This window comes from Equus quagga, chromosome 5 (assembly GCF_021613505.1).
Source record: "Equus quagga isolate Etosha38 chromosome 5, UCLA_HA_Equagga_1.0, whole genome shotgun sequence".
Lineage (NCBI taxonomy): Eukaryota > Metazoa > Chordata > Mammalia > Perissodactyla > Equidae > Equus > Equus quagga.
Window position 1 is genome coordinate 27,764,765 of NC_060271.1, and position 26,308 is coordinate 27,791,072.

At 42.8% G+C, this 26,308-nt stretch overlaps 2 protein-coding genes across 2 annotated transcripts; one reads left to right on the forward strand and one right to left on the reverse strand.

The window, feature by feature from the left end:
• Positions 1-1,297: 1,297 nt before the first annotated feature.
• On the reverse strand, positions 1,298-3,377 carry ATP5IF1 (ATP synthase inhibitory factor subunit 1). The gene is made up of 3 exons (XM_046662234.1): positions 3,219-3,377; positions 3,034-3,125; positions 1,298-1,569 (listed from the first exon to the last, which is right to left on the reverse strand). The coding sequence occupies exons 1-3, from the start codon at positions 3,303-3,305 to the stop codon at positions 1,422-1,424; spliced, it is 327 nt and encodes a 108-aa protein (XP_046518190.1). The 5' UTR covers positions 3,306-3,377; the 3' UTR covers positions 1,298-1,421.
• Positions 3,378-5,472: 2,095 nt separating this feature from the next.
• Positions 5,473-26,248, forward strand: DNAJC8 (DnaJ heat shock protein family (Hsp40) member C8). Its single transcript, XM_046662233.1, has 9 exons — positions 5,473-5,594; positions 7,800-7,901; positions 14,656-14,712; positions 17,690-17,756; positions 18,276-18,370; positions 19,937-20,008; positions 22,461-22,552; positions 24,255-24,330; positions 25,415-26,248. The coding sequence occupies exons 1-9, from the start codon at positions 5,517-5,519 to the stop codon at positions 25,535-25,537; spliced, it is 762 nt and encodes a 253-aa protein (XP_046518189.1). The 5' UTR covers positions 5,473-5,516; the 3' UTR covers positions 25,538-26,248.
• The last annotated feature ends 60 nt before the right edge of the window (positions 26,249-26,308 follow it).

A 26,308-nucleotide genomic window follows, 5' to 3' on the forward strand; every position in this document is an offset into this window, starting at 1 on the left:
GAGGACACGGTCAATGACTTGTCCAAGCCTTTATCATTCAGTGGCCCTAAGGGCCTTTGTGTAACAGGGTCTGGCAACAAACAACTCCTTACAATTCTGGGGCAATGATCTATGGAACTGGTGAATTGAAAATGTCTTGCTAATGGCCCCAAAGGTGACCTCAAATTTTTTTGCCTAGAGGGGTCACACAACTAGTTTGTATAACAATTTAAACAAGGCCTTAAAGTCTTATTTGAATTAAGAGCACACTTGGCGCAGCAAAACATAACCTAAGAAATAACTCTGACTGTTATTAACACTTGGATTAGGAGTCAAAAACCTTGGAGGCCAAGTCTCAGCTCAATGTACTGAGTAACCACAGGCAATCTGACTTCTAATTCCAGTTCTCTCAGTCTGCACGAGGAGAATTAGAACAAGGCTAACTAGTCCATATGAAGAATTCTCTAAGCCATTTTATAAATACAAAATAGACTGATGGTGCCCTGCATTGTATCTTTCTTTTTTTTTTAATATTTTATCTCATTTAATCCCAACCACATCCTGAGATTCAGAAGGCAGGTATTCTTATCAGCTTCTTAACAATAAGGAAATGAAGACTCAGACGGTAGATAATCTGCAACCTATTCAAGATCATACAGCTAGTGCCTTAACAAAGTCAGGATTCAAAATAGTTTTTTCTGAATCCACAGCTTTGTGCTGCATTTTAGCTAGGAGGGGTGACGGTGGAATTAGGGCTGTCTCCCACTCTTTAGCTCACGATTTACGCATTCTGGTGCCTTTGGTATGGCAAGCAACCAGCCAAAGTCTTGAGCTCAGTTTGTCCATGAGTCTTGCTTCCCTTCTCCAGACCTACCCACACTTTTGCTGGCTAGAAAAGGCTATTCTTGATTTGTGAATACAGAGCAATAATATATGCCATTGTCATACCCTTTATATAGGATCTGAGTGCGCGCCATTCAACAATTTGCCGAACTGAGCACTCACCAAAATTACCCAGGTCAACTGTTAAAAGTTGATTCTTCAGGCCAGTTCCTGCCCCTCATTCTCCCACCCAAATCTTATTCAAAGTCCGCACTGTATCTTTTTAAGCAATCATTCCTCTCTATTTTCCAGGCTGCTCCTCACCTTATGCCCTGCATTGGCGTTTATCCTTCAAGAAGCTTCTCTGAACACCTTTGACTAGTGTCAAGACAGGGAGGGAAAGGGGCCTTTCCCCATTGCAGGTACCCTGTCTGATTCACTTCAGCCAGGGAGTGTGTCCCCCTACCCCTCTCCAGATAGAAGGCATTAGACACAGTTCATTGATGACACGACAATTTATTATAATCTGTTGGCAGTACACAGATAGTCATTAAACCAGAACTCTGTCTACATAGAAGTGGGTAATGATATGTAGCCATTCCACGGGGAACTGTGTGCACTTAATCATCATCATGATCTTTTAGCGTCTTGATCCTCTGCTTGTGCCGCTCAATTTCTTTTTGCAGATGTTCAATCTCCTTTACATGATGACTGATCTCATCTTCATGGTGTTTCTTCAAGGCTGCCAGTTGTTCTCTAGTCCGCTTTCTACAAGGACACAGTCACTCTGGGTTTAATCCCAATCCTCCACCCCAGAGAGTTTCTCTAAGCATAACCCACAATACCTAAGGCTAAGGACAGGAGTTCCAATCTCATGGGAGTCAGGCTAGTCATCCTCTTCTACCTCCTTAAGCCCTACTTGGGAAAGAATACTCTATCTTAAGATGTAGTCATCTTTAGATGACCAAAGTGATTTCTTTTTCCTGCTGCTAGTACCAGAAATTCCAGCATTAACGAGCTAGAGTAGGAAACTCCAGAGAAGTGTGACATAAATCCCCAATACCTTATAAGAGTAACAACCCAGAGAACAGAATCCCCTTTTGGGGGAAAAAAAGAGCAAAAGAAGGGGGGTAAGCCAAGGGGTACAGTTAAAGGACAAATATTTGCATCCTATCTCAATTTATCTAGGGCTTCCCTTGCCTGAAGAAATGCATGGCTCACCGTAAAGGCCAAAATGAAAGAAAAAAAAGAAGGGGTCTCTTGCATGGCCAGTACTTGCAGTCCAATTTAGGTCTCAAGAGGGGCAATTCAAATGTTGGTTCGGCCACATTTGGGCCTCAGTTTTCCTTAACTGTATAATATAGGGCCCAATTAGATGGTCTCTAAGGGTTGTACCTTGGCTTTCTGGTATGGCAGGTGCTATGGTGATAATTCTTAAGAGTGAGCAATAGAGGGCAGAAGTGAAAAGAGGCCAAGGGAGAAGCAGAAGGAGATTAGTTCTATGCTGTTCCCCACTGTGAATAGAAGTTAGTAAAAGATAACTCAGGGCTGAGAAAGAGGATAGGCCCAGATGCTAAAGGAGAGGGAAATCTACACAGCCCAGGAGATGGGCTGGGCGGGCAGGGCAAAAGTCTCTAGAAAATGTGTGTATGTGTGGATTCCAACCATGAGGAGCTGCCACCAACCAGGTCCTAGGACCTACTCGCGCTGGCCGAATAGGAGGTGTGTGGGGGTCTAGAAATGGCTGAGGAGGTCTGAAGAGTCAGGGAATCCATCCACACGGGGCTTGCAAAACTAAGGCGTGTGGAGGAGAAAAGAGAGCGTGGAGGAGCGACAGGTCTGTGAGGGCCGAGGGAGTCAGGCTCGGAGGGTCTGCAAGACGGTCGGATCTAGACACACTGCGAAGTATCGGAGCGGCGTTTCGCACGACCCGGGGAGAATTCCACGGGTGGGGATGGTAAATGATTCAGGAAAAGTTGAGCCGTGGGATGAGTGTTCTGGAGACCCGCAGGAGGAAATGGCTGGCGTTGGGGGGCCCTGGGATATTCGGCAGGGCTGGGAGCGCCCTATAGGTGGCAACAGTCAGGGCTTCGAGTGTTGGGCGTAATGGGTTCGGGGGCCCGGGAGTTCTGTTGGGGAACAGGGAGCCCCAGGGCAGTAAGGAGGGATGGGTGGGGCGACTGGAAGGCCCTGAGAGATCCAGGGCTGGACTCGGGACCCCGTAGGCCTCACCGGAAGTATCGTTCCTCTTCAGCCTGCTCTCTCTTTCCGAAGGCCCCTCCGGCCTCCCGGATCGAGCCCGCGGGGGAGTCGTGATCCTTTGACTGCGGAGAGAGACGGAAGACATTGGTGAAGGGCGGAGGGGGACACGGGATCCGCGCTCGGGGCTGGGGCAGCGGACACTGCCGCCGGCGTACCCGATCGGAGCTGAAGCCTCGGGCTTGCATGACCCTCGCGCCCCACACGCCCAGCCGCATCTGCGCCGCCAGAGCCGTGACTGCCATTGCTGTCAGTGCAGCACTTCTCCGGTCACTGGAGGTGCAGCCTCTCTATAGGCCCCAACCGCGCTGATGGCCAGGCAGCCAATCGTTTCGGTGGAGAGGCGGGATGAACCTAGGAATAGCGAATCATGAGAGGGAGGAAGCGGGGTTCCTATGGTTCTCAGCGAATCCTGAGCGAGAGGCGGGCCTATTCTTAGCCAATTCCTAGCAAGGGCTCCGGGGCCAAAGGACGGGAGAATAATAATGGAGGAGGTTGAGGAGGAAGGGGAGGAGAAGGTCAGGAGCTGAAATTTTGGCTCCTGTATTCATCAGAACGAGGCGTGGCATCCACGCCTCCCACCCCACGATTCCAATCCTAAAGTTATTATTAAACAACCGATAGGAAGCCTTCCCTTTCCTGGACTACTAGCACCAATAAAATGGGTAATATGGGGGGGGGGGGGCAGGTGGCGGTGCGGCGCTGTGTCCAGGATGCTCCGACGTAGGGCTGTTGGGAAAAAACATTTTTTAGGTATATGTAAATGCTCTCTTAAGAGGTTGTCAGTGTTCTTTTGTTGCATTGACGTTTCGCTCTCAAGTCTCAGCTTAAATGTTAGCTTCTCAGAGAAACCCTCCCTGACCTCCTTAGTCATTCTGTCCTAGCTCCCTGTTTTGTTCTGTTTCTCTCTCTTTTTGCACTTTTCATCTTCAGAAGTTATCAGGGCCTTGATCAAGTAGGCACGGAGTTAATATTTGTGAAGTGCATTAATACATTATCGAATGGGCTTGATAACTGGGATTTTGGTAACGTGGTGCCATGAAGTGGAAAAGTGCATAAGTAGGAAGCTAGGGAAGCCTTTGCCTTGACCTTCCTTCAGCCGTCTAACAAATGTGAACAAGACAACAGTAGTTAATAGCCTTTGCCTGCCTCATTTTCTCTCTCTGGGCCCAGTTTTTTCTCCTTTAGATGTGAGGGTTGGGCCAGATTATCTATCTTATTCATGATTATAAAAATACCTTCTTTGCTTTCAATGAAATTGTAGAACTGTTTTTGTTGATCATCTTTTGGTTGGAAAAATACCAGCCCTGGTTTGTCTGACTTAAATGAGAGGAAATGGCTGCGGGGCACATTTTCAAATGTTCATTGCAGAAAACTTGGAAAAATACAAAAGCAGAAGGATAGAAATAATAAATCACTTACAAGCCCACTACCTAGTGATAATAATTTGGTGTGTTTTTAGGTGATATTGAAGTGCCATTCCAGTTTCAGAACTCTGTTTGTAGTTCTCAGGTACTGCTGTTTCTTAATTATCCCCTAGGCTGGGCATCCAATAGAGGGTCTTGGCTGTTTATGCAAAAGGTCCGTCTAGGCACTAGGATGGCTATAATTTTAAAAAGTGGAAAATAAGTGTTGGTGAGGATGTGGAGAAAGTGCAACCCTCATACATTGCTGGTGGGAATGTAAAATGATTCAGCTCCTGTGGAAAACAGCTTGGCAGTTGCTGAAAAAGTTAAATATAGAATTACCGTATGATTCAGCAATTTCACTTCTAGGTATATACCCCCCCAAATTAAAAACTGGTATTCAAACAAATACTTGTACACACATGTTCACAAGCAGCATTATTTCGTAATAGCCAAAAGATGGAAACAACCCAAGTGTCCACCAACTGATGAATGAATAAATGAATTGCGGTATATACATACAGGGGAATATTATTCAACCATAAAAAGTAATCAAGTAATGATACATTCTATACTTTGGAGGAAACTTGAAAAGATTTTGATGAAAGAAGTCAGACATGAGAGGTCACAAATTGTATGATTGCACTTATGTCAAATGTCCAGAATAGGTAAATCTATACAGATAGAACACACATTGGTTGTTGTCAGGGGTCCGGAAGAAGGGGAAACGGGAAGTGACTGCTTAATAGGTGCCGGGTATCCTCTTTGGGGTGATGAAATTGTTTTGGATCTAGATAGATGTGGTGGTTGCATAACACTGTGAATGTACTAAAGGCCACTGAATCATTTGCCTTAAAATGCTTAATTGTGTGTTATGTGTTTGTCACCTCAATTAAAAAAAAGAGTTGATGTACTTACGTTAAAGGAGTGCGGTTACGCTTCCAGCCCTTTAAGAATCGCAAGGAAGGGGGCGGGGCTAGGGAAGGACCTGTGAGAATCACGTGAGGTAGCGCCTGCGCAGAAGAGTCACGTGGTGGCTGGGCCGGGGAAATGGCGGCTCCAGGAGAGAGCGGGGCTTCGGGCGGCGGAGGCAGCACGGAGGAAGCCTTTATGACCTTCTACAGTGAGGTGAACACCGAGTGAGGAAGAGTGGCCTCGGGGCGACCCTCCCGGGCCTGCTCTTCCAGCGGGTGAAGGCAGTGGTCCTCCTGGCCTGGACCGTTGGGTGGCTCCTCCTCTTTGGCCTTCGGGGCGGCGGGGGGCTGGGGGCGTGTGCGTCTCTCCCCGATGGCTGCTGGGGCATCCCCTAGGCAACGGAAAAGGGGCCGGGGTCCGACGTCTGCGGGGAGACCGCGAGTGTGGCCAACGAAGTGCCTGAGCGCGCGCGAGTTCCCTAAGTCCGGGGAGTGCGGGGCTGGCAGCGGCTCTGCCTTGCTGGGGGCCACTTAAGCGTCTTGGCCCCTATTTTTGTTCTAAACGGAAGCACTCTCTACGCTTAGTTCTCTGTGGTGAGTTGTATTACTGGTTATTTCTGCCATTCGCGAACGCCAGGCCGTATGCATCATGCCAGGTAGGCACTATCTCCGCTTTTTACGGATGACAAACCTGAGGTTTAGGGAGGTGAAATCATTTGTTCCGGGTCTTAGAGCAGACAGCTTGGTATCGTGTTAGGACAGGAGTAGGTTGAGTCTGAGCCTCTTTTACTATCGCCTCTCCAGCGCATAGTGCATAGTGGTTGCTCAGTAAATATATGTTGAGTAAATGAATGAATGATGAATGAATGAAAGAAGAGCATGCCATGTGAAGTCAGAGGACCCCTGATTGGGTTTGTGCAAGGGAGTTAACTGGTCTGAGATTGAATTCTTTGAAGACGTTGATTTTGCAGATCCAGTTTCCACGTCTGTAAAACGAGGGTTAATATAAAAACAAGAGTTTTTATGAAGGTTAAAGGAGTTAATGTGTAAGAAAAGGTTTCACAAAATATAAAACAGAAGCATCTTTAAGAGTTAAAAGAAGGCTGAAGACGGACCTCGTTAAGTTGGCATGGATTTGAAGAATGGAGTTGCTACCCGCCAGGCTGTGAGCAGCTCACAGTTAAGCACCATGTCACATTCATCTTTCATGTTAGGGATCTGCAACAGTGCTGTTACATAGTAGTTTCTCCAAAGTGTTAAATTTAAAAATGGAAATTAGCACATCCTTTATAGTCTGTCCTTTTGAGATGCCTAATTCATTTGAAAGCGTTGATGCAGTGGTACCATAGTTTATTGGCCTCTAATGACTACTCAGTAATTATAGTGAAACTTGTTTCACTTACCCTCTCTTAGTTGGAAAAAAAAAAAAGAAATCCTGATTTGTTTGAATTGGATGAAAGAAAGTACCTAAAGGAGGACCCTTCACTTGTCATTCAACCAATGTTTATTGAGCATCGGACATATACTAGTGTACTGTCTAAGTGCTGGAAATTTGGTAGTGAACAACAGAGAGAAGAATCCTGTCTTCATAGAGCTTAGATTCTGTAGAGAAGGGTAAACAATAGACAAACAGGTACAATATAGTGTCAGGTAGTGATAGGTGCTGTGAGGAAAAATTAGCCTGGGAAAGAAGGTAGAGAGGATGGGGGGAGTGGCATGCTATTTTAAAATGAGTGAAGAGGGAAGATGCTGAGAAAGAATGGCTTTTTATGTTACTGAAATGTTTTCTAATCTGATTTTGGCTGTAGGAATAAAGATGGTATATACCATACCAGAGATCCATTCCAACTAGCATTCCAGCTCTGGCAGTGGCACCAAGGATGTTGTCCTGAGAGTACCTGGTGCCTATTCTCCTTAGCAGTCTCTTCAAGTCAGGGATTTTTCTAACTCCAGTAGAGTTAGTTAGGCAGAGTTATTGCTCCCTGCCCTATGCACTTTTAATGCTGCTTTTAGTATATATTTCAGTGTAATTGTATTTTCCTTTCTTAAAATACAGTTCTAAATTAAGTATGGGATTAAAATTAAAGTATTGGGATTAAAATTCTGCTTTATAGGCTGGGTGATTGGGAACAAGTTTGTTAACCTCTTGAAGTCTCAGTTTCTTATCTGCAAAATGGCGATAATAGTAATATCTACCACGTAGCATTGCTGAGAGGAATAAATGTGTGTAAAGTTTTTACATGATTAAAATTCAGTAAATGGTAACTGTTTTAATTATTCCTCAAAGTATTTAGCAGAATATCTTGAACAGTAGACACACAAATGTTTGCTGAACATGCCAGTGAGTAACTTGTTAGGGTGACAATTCAGAGTTTACTGTTGAGCTTTACTAATGAAGTTTTTATCCCCTTTGTTTTAGGTGAAACAGATAGAGAAGAGAGATTCAGTTCTAACGTCCAAAAATCAGATTGAAAGACTGACCCGACCTGGTTCCTCCTACTTCAATTTGAACCCTTTTGAGGTGAGCTGTCTGATGTTGCTGTGGCCTCCTGATGGGTAGCTATGCATAGCTGTGGGCAGACTTACCTTAGGACACACACCTCATTTGTATCATAGTTAGAACTGAACCTGGGTGGTTTTGTGAGCCGAGCTGAGGAGGCAGCATATTAAGGAAAATGAAATGGTCTTTGCCCCATCAAACATTCCCCCTCATCTTTTAGCAACCCAAATATATAAAGATTTATTTTCAGATGTGAAGGGATAGCTAGCCTTGATAAATTTAGGATCTTTGATTTAATTTACGTGTTAAAACTTCTCTGTTTCACCACAATAAAAAAGTAGCAAAAACCCAAACAACCAAAAAATCATCGCAAGATTATAGACAAGCAGATGCGCTTTTTGGATTTCCTTAATTTTATAGCTTTAAACTTTTTCTGATAAAAATAAGTCATATTTTTTATAAAAATCTGAAATATAGAGAAAGCAAGAATAAATAATCATGTATTATTCCAACTAAGAGAGAAATAGCCATTCTTAACTGTTTATAGTCAAACTTTTATTTGAGTTTTATTTAAAAACAAGAATCATGCACTTTATGCTATTTTAAATACTATGTTGTTACATAAATTTTTTTTTTTTTAAGATTTTATTTTTCCTTTTTCTCTGCAAAGCCCCCTGGTACATAGTTGTGTATTTTTAGTTGTGGGTCCTTCTAGTTGTGGCATGTGGGATGCCATCTCAGCATGGCTTGATGAGCAGTGCCATGTCCCTGCCCAAGATTCGAACAGGCGCAACCCTGGGCCGCCGAAGCAGAGCACGCGAACTTAACCACTAGGCCACGGGACCGGCCACTAAAATATTTTTATATAACATTTTTAAAAGTGTGTACTGGGGGCCGGCCCAGTGGTGTATTGGCTAAGTTCACATGTTCCGCTTCAGTGGCCTGGGGTTCGCTGGTTCAGATCCTGGGCACCAACCTATGCACCGCTTATCAAGCCATGCTGTGGCAGGCATCCCACATATAAAGTAGAGGAAAATGGGCACGGATGTTAGCTCAGGGCCAGTCTTCCTCAGCAAAAAGAGGAGCATTGGTGGAGGATGTTAGCTCAGGGCTAATCTTCCTAAAAAAAAATAAATCAATCAAATAAAAAACAAAAAAATAAATAAAACTCAGATTTTCAGAAAGGTTGCAGGTACACTATGAAGACTTTCTTGAACTATTTGAGTCTAAGTTGTTCATATGATGCCCCATCACCCTGAAATACTTTACTGTGTTTTTCCTACAAACAGTATTCTCCTACTGAACTACAATATAAGCATCAAAATCAGGGAATAAACGTTGATATATTGTTACTATGTAACCCTCAGGCTCCATTCCAATTTGCTAATTGTCTCAATACTGTACTTTATATCAAAAGGATCCAGTCCAGAATCTCCTGTTATGTTTAACTGTCCTGTCTCTTTGGTCTCCTCCAGTCTGGAACAGTTCTTCAGTCTTTCCTTGACTTTTGTGACCTTGGCATTTCTGAAGATTGCAGGCCAGTTATTTTGTAGCATATCTCTCAATTTGAGTTTGATATTTCTTCATACTAGATTCAGTTTGTACACTATTGGCAGGAATATCACAGAAGTGATACTACATTCTTTCCTTTGTAACTTATAAAGTGGTACATGATTTTGATTATCCCGTTAATAGTGATGTTAACTTGGTCACATAAGGAGGTGCTTGCTAGGTTTGTTCATGAAGTTACTTTTTTTCTCCTTTGTAATAACTATTTTATTGGGAGGTGTTTTAAGACTGTGTATATATCCTTTCTTTATCAAAGTTTCAATTTATTAATTTATTTGTCAGTATGGACTTGGGGTTTCCTCTTTTATCCAGTGGGTTATATTTCAATATTATTTATTTTAATGCTCAGATTGTCCCAAATTTGGTCAGTAGGTTACTTTTAAGACAGCTCCTGTCTTTTTTATATTTCTTCATTGTTGTTTGATTACTAGGCCCTCTTGTATTTTTTCTTACCCAGGCTGGAATTAACCATTTCATCAAGGAGCCCTGGTTCCTTTAATGAAGAATGGTGTTTAGAAATCAAGGACTGAGTGCTAGGTGTACTCATTGCTAGTGGGATATCACTACTCCCAAACCCTGTTGGTGGATATGGCTAAGGAGTGTGTGTATGTGTATGTCTGTGTGTGTGTGCGTACACGTATTTATGTCCAATTTTGATCCAACACCCCAGGGTTTATTCTAGGTTTTTTTCTTTCCATGTTCATAGTTCCCTTCTCTGATAGTGAGAAATCTGGCTCCCACTCTCTACTATATAGATATTTACTTAATTGACCCTCCTGTATGCATTAGATCTCGCATTGCCATTCTTTCCCTCCTCACTCCACTTTACTCTTGACACCAACACCAGTTTGCCTTGTTATGCAAAAACTGTTTTCCCCATACCTGAGCTCAAAACTCACATGCCAGGTCACCCTTCCATGTGGGTATGTTCCTCACCCGGCTGTGGCTCCGCGTGCCTGCCCGCTACCTCCTGGGGGCTCTCTTCACTCCTCCTGGGCTCCAGCATCCTCCCCATCAAGCAGGGGCCTTCCTACCCTGCTCTGGCTTTGACACTCTGTGTCAGCCTGCCTTTTTGGGGAACACCCCCCTCATCTTACTTGGGCTCTTGAGTCCACACTCTGAGTCACCCCCTGCATGGAGGCTCTCTCCACTCTGCTGAGGTTCCAGTTCCCTGAGCCACCCATACTTCCACACATGTTCTCCACACTCTGCGCGGGCTCTGATACTTCGCATTGGGCTGCCTTCTTACGTTGGATGCCCTCCTACATAGCCATCCACCTCACCATGCACAGGCTTCCACACTCCATGCTAGGCCGCCCCTTTGTGGAGGTGTCCTTGCTTGGGCTCCCGTACACTGTGCTGGGCCACCTTCCTTATGGACACTTTCCTTACCCTGCTTGGTCTCAACTACCCCTTGTTGGGCTCCACTTCCATGTGGATGCCTTCCTCATGCCTCTTGGGCTCTCGCACCCTGTGCTGGGCTGTACTCCGATGTTGACAGTCTCACCCTGCTTAGGTTCTAACACCCTATCCCAGGCTACCTGTCTGTGGAGATGCCCTCCTCAACCCACTTGGGCACTTCATTTCAGGCTGCCCTTCTGTGTGGATGCTCTTCTCACCCTGTTTGTGCTCCAGCACCATGTCACTGGCCACTCTTCCCTGTGTGGTCACTATCTTCTTTCTCCCAGGTGGGCTCTGACACTTTGCTCTGGGCCATCTTGACTCCCCACCCCGAGTGGATGTCTCCTTTGCCTGGCCCCTGTTAATGTATTTGGATTGCATTGCTCAGAAAGGGAAGGGGAAGATGCAAAGCTTAAAGGTGCTTTTGATAGGATTTTGGGGAGGGCACAGGGGAGAGAATTTGTTTGTGAGGTGGTAAAACATTTGATGGTATGTTCTATTTAGCCATACTTTCAAATTGAGCATAGTACCATGAAAAGGAGATCCTATAACTTACCCATTTATTTGTTAAAGTAATTAGTATTTCCTGTGGTGATCTGATTGGTGAGGAGTGACAGATTATTGGGACCAGTATGAAGGCTGGGATTTTAATGCCTCCTGGTTAATGTGGTTCTCAAAGTGGAACTCACTGCCCCGTAGCTCCTGTCCTGACTATAGGAAGTGTATTTGAATGGGTAAAGATATGATGAGGTTGGCACACTCAGGAACATACGTTTGAGTGGGCGGGACTCCATGATTGTCCATTAGAACTTTTGTCTTTTCTATTTCATAGAAATGTTCTGGCCACTCTATAGGCTGGGTGTCATTTTCTTATAAAGTTGCTTTTGACTCCAGGTCAGAGTTAGTTGTTCCTAGTGATTAAGGAAATCAATGACTTGTTTTCATGTAGCGTCTATTGAGACATCTAAATGAATTAGATTTTTCTACAGAGGTAAGCAAGGCTGTGTTTTTCTAGTAAGGAGAAGTAAGGCAGTAATAGCTGTCCGCTCAGCTGTCAGTTGAAATGTCAGTAGTCTTCCTCTACACCACCTTGCTGAGCAGCGGGTAGGAAGGGGAGAAATTAGGGGTCTCAGTGCAGGAATCCTTATCCAGGGAGCATTTTTTCCCTTCCTGCCATCTCTGCAGTTCCTTATTTGGATACATTTCTAACCTTCAGCCATTATGTGAGATCTTTCTTAGATGTTCTGCATTGTCCTCAGGTGAAGGGCCCTGCCCCACTTCCTTGCATAAGCTTAGATGAACCTGTGCCCCTGCTCAGTCCTGCCCTTTTCCTTTTCTTTCTTTTGCTTTAACTTTAAGGCCCCAGCAGGCAGCTCCACGGACTTTGTTTTCTGTTTATTTTGTTCAGCACCTTGGAAAGAAAGGTATTTCTCTCGTAGAACTCTGGAACTTGGTACGTTATTAAAAGGTCAGAGAGTTCAGGTGTGACCTAAGACTGGATTCCTATTTCAAACAGAAGATCCTAGAGGACACTACTATAGTTTATTTGAGTTCAGGAACTTATATAAATGCCACAGTCATGCATTTTTGTTTCTGTGTGATTAACTTTTTGAGGTCCAGGACTGTGTATTTTCTATTGCAGTGTCCCCAAATCCTGAGACACAATAGGAGTTCAGAAAAACCTACCGAGAATCTGAATGGAGGGGGCTGGCCTGGTGACGCAGTGGTTAAGTTCACATGTTCTGCTTTGGTGGCCCAGGGTTTGCCGGTTCAGATCCCAGGTGTGGACATGGCACCGCTTGGCACACCATGCTGTGGCAGGCATCCCACATATAAAGTAGAGAAAGATGGGCACGGTTGTTAGCTCAGGGCCAGTCTTCCTCAGCAAAAAGAGGAGGATTGGCAGCAGATGTTAGTTCAGGGCTAATCTTCCTCAAAAAAAAAAAAAAAAGAATCTGAATGGACCTGTGTGTGTTCTTAGAGCCCTATTGGTAATATGACATGTATCGTTTATGTAAGAATTGTTGCTTGTCTCTCCCGTCCCTGCTTAAATTCTTTGAGCACAGTAGTGAGCACAATATCTAGTAATCCTAGGTGCTCCAGAAGTTTGGACTGAATGTATAAAGCTGGCTTCCAAGAGGTTTGGGCCACAAGTATAAGCCCATTGTCCTCATTGTGTTTTATGGCCACATATGGTACCTCCAACTCTTAAAGATAGAAAAGGAGTTGTGTTAGCTTTGAAGGCACTCAGGGAATATTTGTGGCCAGTGACCAGTGCACGTGTGATATAACTCTTGGAAAAATAACTTTTGGGGTGCGTCTGTGTACATACCCTCTTCATTTTTGCCAGATCTTCTGAAGGTAAGCTGCAGACAGTGTGATGCTTCATGCCGAAGTACTTGAGTGTGCATCTCCTCAAAATCAGAATGCACTTCCTCAGAACCCCACCGTTACCGCTCCTGGGAAAGACAGCTTTAGCTCAGTAACGTCGTCCAGAATAGAGTCCACACTCAGAGCGCCCCAGCTGTGCTAAAAAACTCAATTATAGCTATTTTATTTTTTTCACCTTGGGAACCAAGGTTTATGAATTACATTTTGCATGATTAGTTCATGCCATAGGCTACAGCTTTATTGGAGGCTTTTTGTGCAAAGGCGGGCAGTTTTCCGTGCTTTCTCATTCGTTTTGGACACCGTCTGGCATTTGTTGGACATTCCTTTCCCTCAGAGCCGAGGTAAGGTAAGGTTCTCTGAAGAGTTGTGTGTGTTCAGTTACCTTCCTTTATCTGTAAATCTTATATGGCTGCATTCTTCCTCTGGAGTGACTTTTTCCCAGTTTCTTTCTCTCTTGGGAAGTTATGAGGGGGCGCACTGACTCTTTAAAGTTCTTCTTTCTCTCTCACCCCCAGTTGTATATGTAGCGTTTGAGAACGGGTATGCTCTTGTCATAACCTTCAAAAGCCTGTTGAATGCAGTGGTGATTCAGCTTGGCTGCCTACCAGTGACTACTGCTGTAGGTGGGCTCTTTGAATGTTTTGAAAGCTTGCTATAAATCTTGACATTACTTGTTGCCAAGTTTTTCTAAGACCCTGTGAGCATCTGACTAAGCTTGGCAGATTATTTTTCAGTTTTAATTTCTCTGGTAGGTATTTTTCACTTCAAGATTTATTTTCCTTTTTTTTCCTTTGCCCCTCTTAACCGATCCTCAGTTCTACTAGCTTTGAATGCACTTGGTTCTCACTTGCATCATCATTTCTTACTAGTGCTCCTCAAACGTTAATGTGATTCAGATCATCCGGGGATCTTGTTGGAGTGTTAATTCTGATTCAGTACCACTGAAGGGGGGCCTGCTCTTCTGAATTTCTAGCAAACTCTTCTCACCCTCCACCCTGTCTGCACCTTCTTCTAGCCTTGAATACTGAGTAAATAAATAATTGGTGCTATGTTGAAACCATGGACTACACTATGAAATCATCTGCTTTAATTGTGTATCTTACAATGTTCCCTTCCTCCAAATGCACTTATTATATGGTAATTTAAAAAAATATGTTTCCTCTGCTTATTTATCTTTGCATTTCTAGTACACGGCAGTGTGTTCAGCAGGTAGTAGCAACTATATAAACGTTTGAATGAATGTATGTATTGTGATGTATTGTCATTCATATTTCTTGAGCATTTTTTAGAACTATGCCAGGCACTGTTCTAGAATGCTAAGTATTATTCTAGATGCTGATTATAATATGTATAAATTATTGGACACCTTAAATTTTTTAAATCTCTTTTACAGTTTTGATTTTGATTCTTCCAGGTTCTTCAGATAGATCCTGAAGTGACAGATGAAGAAATAAAAAAGAGATTTCGGCAGGTACCGTATTTCTCTGTAATAGATGGAGTTTGAACCTTTTGAAAATATATTAAGTACGTGATTCTCTCAGGACTTGCTATTATGACTTTTGGGCCAAAATTTAACCTTTTTTTTTAAACTTCGGGCTATGTAACTCTTAAAAAAGAACTCATAGTGACATAAAAGCTTAAATAATTTGGGGTCGGCCCGGTGGCTCAGCGGTTAAGTGCACACGTGTGCTTCTCGACAGCCTGGGGTTCGCCAGTTCGTATCCCGGGTACGGACATGGCACCGCTTGGCACGCCGTGCTGTGATAGGCGTCCCACATATAAAGTAGAGGAAGATGGGCACGGGTGTTAGCTCAGGGCTGGTCTTCCTCAGCAAAATGAGGAGGACAGGCAGTAGTTAGCTCAGGGCTAATCTTCCTCAAAAAAAAAAAAAAACTTAAGTAATTTAATGACCATAGCTTACCTCTGAATAGAATGAATTTTATATCCAAAGAGGCTCTCTGCAGCCCCTTAATTAAGAGGGAGAGGTACCAGGTAGAACAGTCATGCTTACTTGGGGTCACACTGACTTAATCCCCTGGCTTCCAGGAGAGAACATGTTAAATGATTTGTAGCAGTTTTTTATTTTTTAGACCCCATTCCTCAATAATTTTATCTTTTGCAAACTTAAATGAATACCCAGGAGGTACATGGTTTAATATAAAGAGTGCTTTCTGGAACAGGAAAGTAGATCAACAACCTCTGGTTCTTGCCCATTCTAATATTTAATGACTCAAGCTGTAGTCTTATAGTAGCCGTTTTAAAAACCCTTTCAATTTTAACAGCTGAGTAACCCACCAGCCTTTCCTTATATGAGCTCAATAAGCAAACTCTTGTAATGTCTTTGCAAATTGGATTTTCTATGTATTTAATATATATATATATTTTTTAACTTTCCCCAACTTCTTTCTATCTCTTACGTACGTCGTATTTTAGTAGGGCCTGACCAATGCTAATGTAATCCTCAGCTCCTGCATGCCATCCTTGTCAGTATCCAGTGTTATACTCGCTGCTTCAGTACGGTGATTGCTCCCACATTGCTGACTCACAGTCATCATCTGATCTACTATTAAGCCAAGATGCTTTTTATCTTTGCCTTCTCAGTCATTTCTCATTATATAACTGTAGCTTTTTTTCCTTCCTGAGTTCTACTCTGCACTCAAATTCTGCTTTTTTTCTTTTTTCTAAAATTTCAAGTTTCTTCATGTAATGCATTAGCAGTCTTTCCCAATTTAATAAGCAGGCATTCAAATCCATAGTCAAAACAACTTTTTATGTAGCTCTGCAAAGCACTCAGTAAGAGTTCTTATTTCGTCTCTAATGTGATCTAATAGTTATTAAAAGTGTGGGCCCAGGAGCTGTATGACTTGAGTTTCAATCTTGGCTGTAGCTCTTACAATCAGTTTGAACTTGGGCAAGATACTTTCAATCTTTCTGTGCCCGTTACCTCCTTTGTAAAATGCACATAATAATGGTGCCTACCCCATGTGGTTATTAATGAGGATTTAAGTGAGGTAATACACATAAGCACTTAGACTAAGTCCTGGCGTACAGTGTATCCTCTTTATATGCTAACTGTCGTCAGTGTGTGTTAGACAGTATGCTGAGCTCTTGGCTTGGCATCATCTCGTTTCATCCTTATGGGAACTCGGTGAGATGTAGGTACCTGGCATCGTCCCATTTACCGTGGAGGAAGCTGAGGTGGAGACAGGTTAAGTGAATTGCTCGAGATCTCACAGCTAGTAGGTGCTTGAAGTTGGAGTTAGACCCCAGGCTCCACTGATGCTGGGTTAGTATTAGAGTCCCACTTGCTCTCCTTCCCCAACAGTCCCTGTTATCCAACTAGTGGCTTTCTGTTTGTCACTTGACATAGGTCAGTGATTCTTAACCCTGGCCGTCTGAAGGAGTCGTCTGTGGAAGTTGTTATTTTTTAACTTTTTTATTATAAAAATTTTAATTATATTTTGTAAAGAAAGAATAGAATGGTGAACTCCCGTATACTCACCATCTGTATGCAACAGTTCACTTCATTAACTATGTATTTTTGGCTGAATTGTTATAAATTACAGATACCGTGATACTTCAGCATATATCCCCCCAAAATAAAAAAGGACATTTTCTTGCATAACTGCTTTTCACATCTAACAAAATTGACACTAATTCCTTACTATCCTCTGATACCCAGTCTAGTAGAAGTTTAAAGAGTAGGATGCCAGAGCCTGATTCAGCGGTCTGAAGGTAGAGAGTAGACCTGTGGATTTTTGAGAAGCTTCACAGGGTTGGAGCACAGCCACAACTGAGAATCACTGCTTTAAATTAAAAGTTCTTTTAGAAACGAGATGATGTCTCATACCTGTTTTATCCACCTCAGTGCTCAGTATAAGGAACTGAGTACTTTTCAATATGTAATAGGAACCCAGTACTTTTCAGTCTACTCTCTCCAAATTATCACAACGTCCTTGTAATACTAGGCTTAGATTTGTTCTCAACTGTGTGATTAAAACCATAAATGTTTCCCAGGTGTGCATTTAGCCTTTGGTGCTTGAATTTTGATAAAGACCAGTATTTCTAGTCATTTTATGATATTTATTAATTTTAAAAAAATGCCTCTGGCTGATAGTCTCTTTTTTTTGGTAAGGAAGAGTGGCCCTGAGTTAACATCTGTTGCCGGTCTTCCTCTATTTTGTATGTGGGATGCTGCTATAGCATGGCTTGATGAGCAATGTGCAGGTCTGCACCCAGGATCTGAACCCACAAGGGATCCAAACCTGCAAACCCCGGGCCACTGAAGTGGAGCGTGCGAACCTAACTGCTACACCACCAGGCCAGCCCTGATGACAGTCTTTTTTGCCATAATACCTTAGAGCTTTTGGTTTTAAAGAGGCACAGTGCAGGTGAAGAGTTATTAAATGTTCCTCTTATTGACAAACTTAACTTGTCTCTTATTGTAGTTATCCATATTGGTGCATCCTGATAAAAATCAAGATGATGCTGACAGAGCACAAAAGGCTTTTGAAGGTATTTGTAAATTTACCTGCTTCTGAGTAATGTATTGTCAGTGGTAGGGACTGACTGTTCCTTGTCCTGGATCAAGAAAAGAATGTTATAGTTTTGTCTTCTGGTCCTGAAGAAGCTGTGGTTTTCAATAGAACAATTGTCGTTCCAAAGCAGAATGTTGCTGTTTAAGAAATAGACCTTAACTTTGGTTTGTTAGAACTTTTATGTGCCAACAAAGAGTGTTATTGCATAGGATCATTTTTTTTTCCTTGAACATAAAAAATAATTGGAAGTATTTTATCTCTGAGTTAAATCTAGATGTGGTATATTTAGCCTTGAGTGTGTATCTAATTTTTTCTAAGGCTTTCAAGGAAAGCCATTGCTATAGTTGTATGTTTTTTAATTAGTTTAACAACAGTAAATAATTTAACAAAGTAGGGAGTGCTTTTAGACAGCACAAGTCCATTTACACTGCCTGAGTATAGTTCAGACTGTCAGAGGGTGTTTGCAGAAACAGTTAATTTCAATGTTTTGCATTAGCTGTGGACAAAGCTTACAAGTTGCTACTGGATCAGGAACAAAAGAAGAGGGCCCTGGATGTAATTCAGGCAGGAAAAGAATACGTGGAACACACTGTAAGTATTTATAGTGCTGCTGTGTTTACAGGAAGTATTAGCAAGCCTTGGGCACCTTGTAGGAGGGTGAATGTTAACTTCGCAGTGCCTCCTGGCGTAACTGTGACTGCTTATGTGTCTCCAGCACTTTGCTGTGGTGGTTGTGAATAGTGTGTGCCTAAAGCTCTAATTCACCCCCAGAGCTCAGGATGAGGAGTGGCTAGGACACTGCTCCAACCTCTTTCCTTACCAGTCCTGTGTTGTGGAAGGAGGGCTCTTCTTGCCCTCTCATCACATGTTGTCACGTTACCCCATCCTGAGAGTGGAAAACTGGAGCAGCCATGGTGACACTTGACCCCTGATTTTTATTCTTGTCCCTGTGAAAGGGTTGGAACAGGGGCTTGAGAAAGGCTGGCAAGGGGATATGAGTAACTTTTTTTAAAAAATAAGAGGAGGTAATTGTCTATTAATAACAGGATTGGGAAGGACTCAGTTGAAATAAATTCTGTTATTGCTGGCATTATTTTTTTTCATTACCTAAATCTTCTGAGTGGTGGGAGATGTTAAGATGGCTTGCTTGAGGTGAGAAAGGTCTTTGTTTTAATTTTTTGCTTGCTGGGGCAAGAATCTCGAGGCCATTTATCAGAGCAATTTCAATCCGGGGTGAATATGGATGTGACCTTTTCTTTGAAGAGCTTTGGAATCTGAAACAGAACTATCTAATTGATAGTAATAATGAGTCCAATTTAGATGAAGAACATGAGTAAAAAGAGGAGATGGGCCAACATAACTGTGTCCAGCTGGTCATGTGTTGGAAATGGTACCTGTAGGCCCAGTTCTGGCAGAAATCAGAAAAGTACCTGACAGTTTCTTGACTTCTTGTGGTAGTTACCCTTCCTCTGTATTTTGCCTGAAGAAGCCATCCTCACTCTCTGACACAAGGTGGCAGTAGGGCCTTTCTGAGCTTGGAAGCCACTTGGCTTTTTGCTGGTGTGATAGACTGAATCGTTAGTTAATGGAGTAATGTCGTTCTTGGGTGAATGGGTATATTTAACTGTTTTGGATCTCAATAGTGACCGAAGTGATAATAACATCAGTTAATGTGATGTGAAAATTACTGGTTTAAGGGCATTTCACAGTCACAATTATTAAGAATGAAGTTGTAGAAATGCCAGAGAAACAATGCTTAATGTCGCATGTTCTGTAGCTTCTTCTAAAACTTGACAAATATATTTTCTTTGCTATAAACACGTAACCGCAAGTGCGAAAGGTAAACAGGTAATCTGTTCAGTTTATCAGAGCCTCTTTTGATCTGGCCTAGGATCCGATGAGTTGAGGAAAACTCCCTTCTGGTCCCTTTTCATCCTTCCAGGTAGAAGAATTTTAGATGAAGTTAGAAAAAGGATCCCGGGTTCCTAGTTTTCCTTGATTGCATTGCTGTTTTGGAGGGCAGGGGAGAAGTTCATCTTTTTTTAACGCAAACTTTTTATTATACCTATAGAAAAGTGCGCATATTATATGTGTGCAACTCAGTGGACATTCTCAAAGTATGAGTGCTCATTTTTTGATGAAAAAAATTCTTTTTAGGTGAAAGAGCGAAAAAAGCAATTAAAGAAGGAAGGAAAACCTACAAATGTGGAGGAGGATGATCCTGAGCTGGTGAGTTAAATATGAGAAGAGCCACCTTATCTTGTGCGGTTGAGTTCACTGATTAGTGGTTAAAGACAGGGAAGCCTAAAGAATGATGCACACATGCATGCTATAAACATTTTATTTTGACTTAAAATATTAAATGTACATTCATTCACCCTTTTAAAAAATTTCCCCTTTTTTGACATAGGGCTGCGGCCATGTTTTTGCGTGTGCGTCTGCTGATCAGAGTTTATAGTTGACTTAATTTCGTAAAACACGCACGCCAAGCATTATCCATAGTTTCTGTTCTTAATTCCTTTTGAAGTGCATTGGAAATGTAGGTACTCGGGAAGCAAGCCAAGAGCAAAATCTTAGATATTTGTGATTCTGTTTTCAGTCTTTTCCAGATGTCTCACCTGTAACTAATTCAACAGCAGTTATTTTTAGGGACTCATGTTTATTAAATCTTTCTAAAGCATTCAATGTAGTTTAAAACAACAACAACAAGCATTTGTTTTTATAATGACGTCAATTTCTATGATATTTAAATAACTTAAGTACGGTAGTCATTGCAACTGGCGTAGACAATTTTGGGAGCAACCACAAATAACTCTTGATAGACAGCTGTTTCGTAGCACGAGTGCTCGCTTTGCTCCAGGTAATAGTTTGCAGAGAAATGGAGAGTAGTGGTTAATCCACTGGGTTATTTAGTGGAGATTGGTTAGGAGATTCTACTTAAATATCTGTGTCTAATTGCCTCCCTAGCCTGCGAACTTAAAGTCTTCTTACTGACCCCTCAGTTGAGGTCGGTGTGTAACTTAGCTGTGTGCGTGTCTTGTTGTTGAAGATTTTTGGAAGAAAGGCTGCACCTGCTCGCTTCAGCGATTCTGCTCACGGTGACCAATCCTCTCTTCTGGGTGCTAACGCTGCTTGAGAACTCTTAGGTCATCTTTTCCACCAGCCACCTGTTTTGGGTTTACTCTTTTCCCATATTTAGTTTTTTCTCCTCAGTCCTATTTGCTCTTCTCTTTAATTGTCCTCTTCAGTCTTTTCTGAAGACCCTCTTACAAATACTCCTTGGCCCTCCTGAGTTGTTAAAGACCCTAACTTTTTGTAGTTGTATTTTTTTTTGTCTGATGATAAAGGAGCACATGCTAATAATAGAATATTTGGAAAAAGCAGAAAAATATGAAAAGATGAAAAACCCCCCGTCTCTGTCCATCCAGAAGAGTTTGGAACTTTAAAGGTGTTGAAGTCTTCCTTGCAGACGCCTGCACCCCTTTGATGTTTGTCCTTCTTAGGGCTGGAGTGGCAGCACTGCTTTCATTAAGCAGTGCCTGGCTAGTGGAAGCGACGGCAATTCTGGACCTCTTTTACTTGCCTTCTTTTCCACGCAGCACTCTTTGCTCCAACCGTCTCTGATTTTAGGGTATAGGCCCTGTGAAATCTGCATGTTGGGTTATTTTCTATGTTTCTTTTTATATTTAAAATCCTTTGTATTTGGGGGAAAGAGTTTTAAAGATAAAGTTCTGCTTTCTATCTAATGTTGTGTAAACTGTTTCTGGCAGTGATTAGAATATAAGTTCAGCTGCATACAACTGAGACCCAAAATGGTGGTGGTTGGAATAAGATAGCAGTTTGTTTTTTCTCCCATGTAATAGTCTTTGGGAAGATGGCCATTGGTATGGCAGCCCCGGGCCATCTGTAATCCAAGGACTTAGTCTCCTCCTTTCTGTGGCTCTGCCAGCAAGGATGTTGCCCTCATCCTCACAGTCCAGGATGTGTCATCACCTCACTTATGTGCCAAACAGCAGAATAGAGGAAGGAGGCAAGAAGGGATAAGCCTGCTCCTTTTAAGAACATTCCAAGAAATTGCTTAATCACTTTTCCTAACATCCTGTTGGCTAAAACTTAAGTCACCTTGGCACTCCCGGCTATAAGGAAGCCTAGGAAATACAGACTTTTACATTGGGTGGTCATGTGCCTTAAGATAAGCAATTTTAGATGGAGGGAAAAGAGATAATGAGATGAGGAGTAGGGACAACTAGTAGCCCTGCCACAGTCAGTAGACCCCTAAGACTGGTGTGCTGGATAGCAACTTCGTATCTTTAGCACCTAGCTCAGTGCCTAGCACAGAGTAATTATAAAATATTTGTGAAAATTTTGGAAGGTCTTTGGAGGTAAAGGCCCTCCGAAATCTCAAATGGTTGTGATGAGCAGGTAGATTTTTTTCCCTTATTGGTGCTTTTTTTAGAGCAGGGTTCCCGTGTATCATCTATGTGGTGAAAGTGGGCAGGTCTCATAGGTGGATGTGTTGTTTTTCTCCTGAGAGAGCATTGTGAAGTGGTTCTCTCTGAAGAATCTTTTTCCATGCCGGCTTCTAATCTGCTTTTATCTTGGGCTCCATCTAAAAGTACTTGATTCAAGTTGCTGGTAAAATATTTACTTGGATTTTCTTTTGTTCTTAATTTTCTTGTAGTTCAAACAAGCAGTATACAAACAGACCATGAAACTCTTCGCTGAGTTGGAAATTAAAAGGAAAGAGAGAGAAGCCAAAGAGATGCATGAAAGGTATCTATTAGTATATTCATTTAAATCATATCTAAATGCCTTGGTTACCAACATTGGTCATTGGGGGTTTTCTTAAGGAAGGGGTTAGGTAATACATGACTTAAGAGGCTGTCTAAAATAGTTCTCTGACAGGGAAGTGCAAATCAAAAGTACACTAAGATATCACCTTACACCCATTAGAATGACAAAAATATCTAAAACTAATGGTAACAAATGTTGGAGAGGTTGTGGAGAAAAAGGAACCCTCATACACTGCTGGTGGGAATGCAAACTGGTGCAGCCACTATGGAAAACAGTATGGAGAGTTCTCAAAAAATTAAAAGTAGAACTACCATACGATCCAGCCATCCCACTACTGGGTATTTACCCAAAGAGCTTGAAGTCAGCAATCCCAAAAGTCCCATGCACCCCAATGTTTATTGCAGCACTGTTTACAATAGCCAACACATGGAAGCAACCTAAGTGTCCAGCAACAGATGAATGGATAAAGAAGATGTGGTACATATATACAATGGAATACTACTCAGCTGCAAAACAGAGCAAAATCATCCCATTTGCAACAACATGGATGGACCTTGAGGGAATTATGTTAAGTGAAATGAGCCAGCGAGAGAAGGATAATCTGTGTATGACCCCACTCATATGAGGAATTTAAAAATGTGGACTAAGAGAACAGTTTAGTGGATACCAGGGGAAAGGTGGGGTGGGAGGTGGGCACAAAGGGTGAAGGGGTGCACCTACAACACGAATGACAAACATTAATGTACACCTGAAATTTCACAAGATTGTAACCTATCATGAAGTCAATAAAAAAAAAAAAAAAAAGAAAAAAATATAGTTCTCTGAAACAGCCAAACTTTTGAATTACTAGGGTGAGAAATTTCCTCTCACTTTTGGGAAATATGGAATAGACCTATCCTTAGGGAGTTTATCGTCAAGAGTGCTATGTGTTTTCTTCCTGATTTCCTGGAGTGAAATAGGCAGAGTTACTGAGGCCATTGTTACTGAGGCCAGAGCCTTTGTGTGGCTAGTGGATGCAGCTGTGGTGAGTATGCAGCATCATACAGCGTAATCACTGATAAAATGTTTATTGTCCTAAAGTAGGATTTCCCGTGCTCATCAAAATATTGAGGTTAATTTAGTTTATGTATTTTGGAAGGTAGCTGTGCTCACCGCTGTACCACCAATGCCGCTAGTTTATATGTTTTGTATTGTTAATTACTGTTTAGCAATAAATACGTTTTGCTAGTTGAGGTTGTGTGAAATATCCTGGTTTTGGGATAGGTTTTGGGATAGGCTTTTTTGTTTTGGGATAGGTCCAGAGATCCTCTTGAGTAAGAACCTCTGCTATTGTAATATCATAATGAAAAATGTATGTAATGTGATGAAGTATGTAATATAATGAAGATGGCTTCGTCACGAACTAAGCCCAGAACCTCCGATTAGTATTGGCTGAGCTTTGATGACACGTGACAGGAGTGTTTGTATCTTGCCCCACAGCCCTGCGCAGGGTCGCATCTGCGTGTTTTAGAGTGAGACATTCATGAAAGTGCTTTGAGCCCTTGCCAGGCAGCCATCTTTGTAGAACCCTAGGGAATTGATTTCCTTTGTCTGCTTGCTTCTGTGGGGAGATGCCTTAACTTGCTTAGTTAACATGGGCTCTAAGTTTCATCTAAATACTATGGTCTGGTTTTCTTCCTAGGAAGCGACAAAGGGAAGAAGAGATTGAAGCTCAAGAAAAAGCCAAACGGGAAAGGGAGTGGCAGAAAAACTTTGAGGTAAATTTTCAGGCTGGCCAGGGGTTCTTATTCCAGACTAAGAAAACTCCCCAGCCTAGAAACTTGGTTCTGGAGCATTCCCGGGACTGACTGGGGCAGTCAGTCAGGGAAATGGGATATGGAGGGAAGAGTGGGGGCTTTGGAGAATGAGTCCTGGCCCAGCCACCTCTAAGCTCTGTTGCCTTGGCAAGGGCCGTGAGGCTCCCTGAATGGTTTTTGGAGATTGTGGTGGGCTCAGCTGCCAAGTGGGCTGAAGAGAAAGACTTGCATGTTTAATTTAGGGGTAAGCATGGAGTAGTGCCCTGCTTAGAGGGCTGTTACTAGAAACCGAGGTTCTTGTGGCCCTGGTGTCCTGCCTGCAGAGACACTTATGGCTTTTGAACTGGGCTCCTCTGTGACACCCTGGTTGCATCCTTCAGGTGCCCAGCCAATTTCCTGAATTGAGCAACATTTAGTCTTGTCTTCTTAAGATTCAGAACCTAGGTTAGGGATTAGCTAACCAGAGTTGATGACTTTGTTTCTGTATGCAAAGAGAGAAAAGGAGTAGGCCCCTTGGTAAGGAGGAAGAGATCGTAGTGGCCCTCTCAGCACAGCCAGCTAGGCATTGCGCTGGCTTTGAACCTCCACCCAAGTTTTAGGGGGCAGAAGGAATGTGCAGTGGAAAGAGTGGCAGTCATATGTTTGCTAGTCATATGGCTTTGAGAAGATGATTTAACCTTTCTGAGCCAGTGTCACCATTGGTGAAATGCCAGTGGCACTACACACTGCAGTCAGCTTTTTGTGAGGATTAGAGAGAGCATATGCTAAATGTCCATCCCAGAGGTCCCCAGTGATTGGTGGTCTCATTGTTGTGATGAGTGTTACTCATCTGTCCTCGTCTTCCAACCTGTGGCTTCTCCTTCCTTCTGGGGATGCTGTGACACCTTTTTGTGCCACACAAAATGGGAGAAAAGCTCTGCTTTGTTCTACTCTTGGATTGTTCCAGAGGACTGAGCTGCGCTGGGCTGTGGGGGCATGGCAGAGCAGGTTCAGGCTCTTCGTCTCATTAACTGGTTTCCTCACCTCAAACCTCTTTTGTGCTTAGGAAAGTCGAGATGGTCGTGTGGACAGCTGGCGAAACTTCCAAGCAAATACAAAGGGGAAGAAGGAGAAGAAAAATCGGACCTTCCTGAGACCACCAAAAGTAAAAATGGAGCAGCGTGAGTGACCGCATGGGGTCACAGCCACAGAACCTTCCCCCAACTGTCTCCCCTCCTGCTTTGAAGGACTCATTCTTTCCTCCCATTTCCACCCCAACATAGAGTAGTATTTGCTTTTTAGTCCATTTTGTTTTCAATACAATTTAATATCGATCAGAGTAATTCTTTTGTACATTGAAATTAGGGGCTTGGTTTAAAAAAAACCTTCCCCGACCCCATACCCCTAAACCAACCAGGATTGGAAGGTACCACCGCTGGTGCTGCCTTTCCTTCCCACAGCCTGTAACTTAATGTTTTGTACTTCACTGAATTGTGATGGTTAGAAACTTCGTGTATAGTTTGTGGAAATCATGCAATTAAACATATTGCTTAAAACGGTGTTGCCGTGACTTCAGAGCTAAGCCTAGGCCACCTTGGGAAGCCTGGGCCACCCTCTCTTCCACTGCTTGCTTCTGGATGTGGCATCCTTCGAAGCCCCAGGTCAGGCAGGGAGGGCATTGGGCACACGGAGCAGTTACTCGCTGCCCTGACATCCCATGGTGTTTGGCATGTGCTCTCCCATCTGACCCATCCGCGTGGCATGAGGCGCCAAGCCACCCAAACCTGTTCACTTTCCAAAGAGCTAGCCATCTCCACCCAGTACCATTGTGTCCTAGCCTGTCTGCGTTTGTTAGCGGTAGTATTCTGTATGTGTAATAAATTTTTATACCCTAACCATTGATGTACTCGTCCTCAGGTATTATTCCAGGGGTGGGTCTCTTGTCTGGCTTGGATGTTGG

What these genes read in the sequence shown, in the direction of transcription:
- ATP5IF1 (XM_046662234.1), bottom strand. Translation starts at nt 3,305, where the DNA reads ATGGCAGTCACGGCTCTGGCGGCGCAGATGCGGCTGGGCGTGTGGGGC. An exon ending in GAGGCTTCAGCTCCGATCGG is followed by an intron (nt 3,126 to 3,218) that starts GTACGCCGGCGG and finishes CTCTCTCCGCAG; the next exon opens with TCAAAGGATCACGACTCCCC. An exon ending in GAAGAGGAACGATACTTCCG is followed by an intron (nt 1,570 to 3,033) that starts GTGAGGCCTACG and finishes GTGTCCTTGTAG; the next exon opens with AAAGCGGACTAGAGAACAAC.
- DNAJC8 (XM_046662233.1), top strand. Translation starts at nt 5,517, where the DNA reads ATGGCGGCTCCAGGAGAGAGCGGGGCTTCGGGCGGCGGAGGCAGCACG. An exon ending in AGCACAAAAGGCTTTTGAAG is followed by an intron (nt 17,757 to 18,275) that starts GTATTTGTAAAT and finishes GTTTTGCATTAG; the next exon opens with CTGTGGACAAAGCTTACAAG. An exon ending in AAGAATACGTGGAACACACT is followed by an intron (nt 18,371 to 19,936) that starts GTAAGTATTTAT and finishes AATTCTTTTTAG; the next exon opens with GTGAAAGAGCGAAAAAAGCA.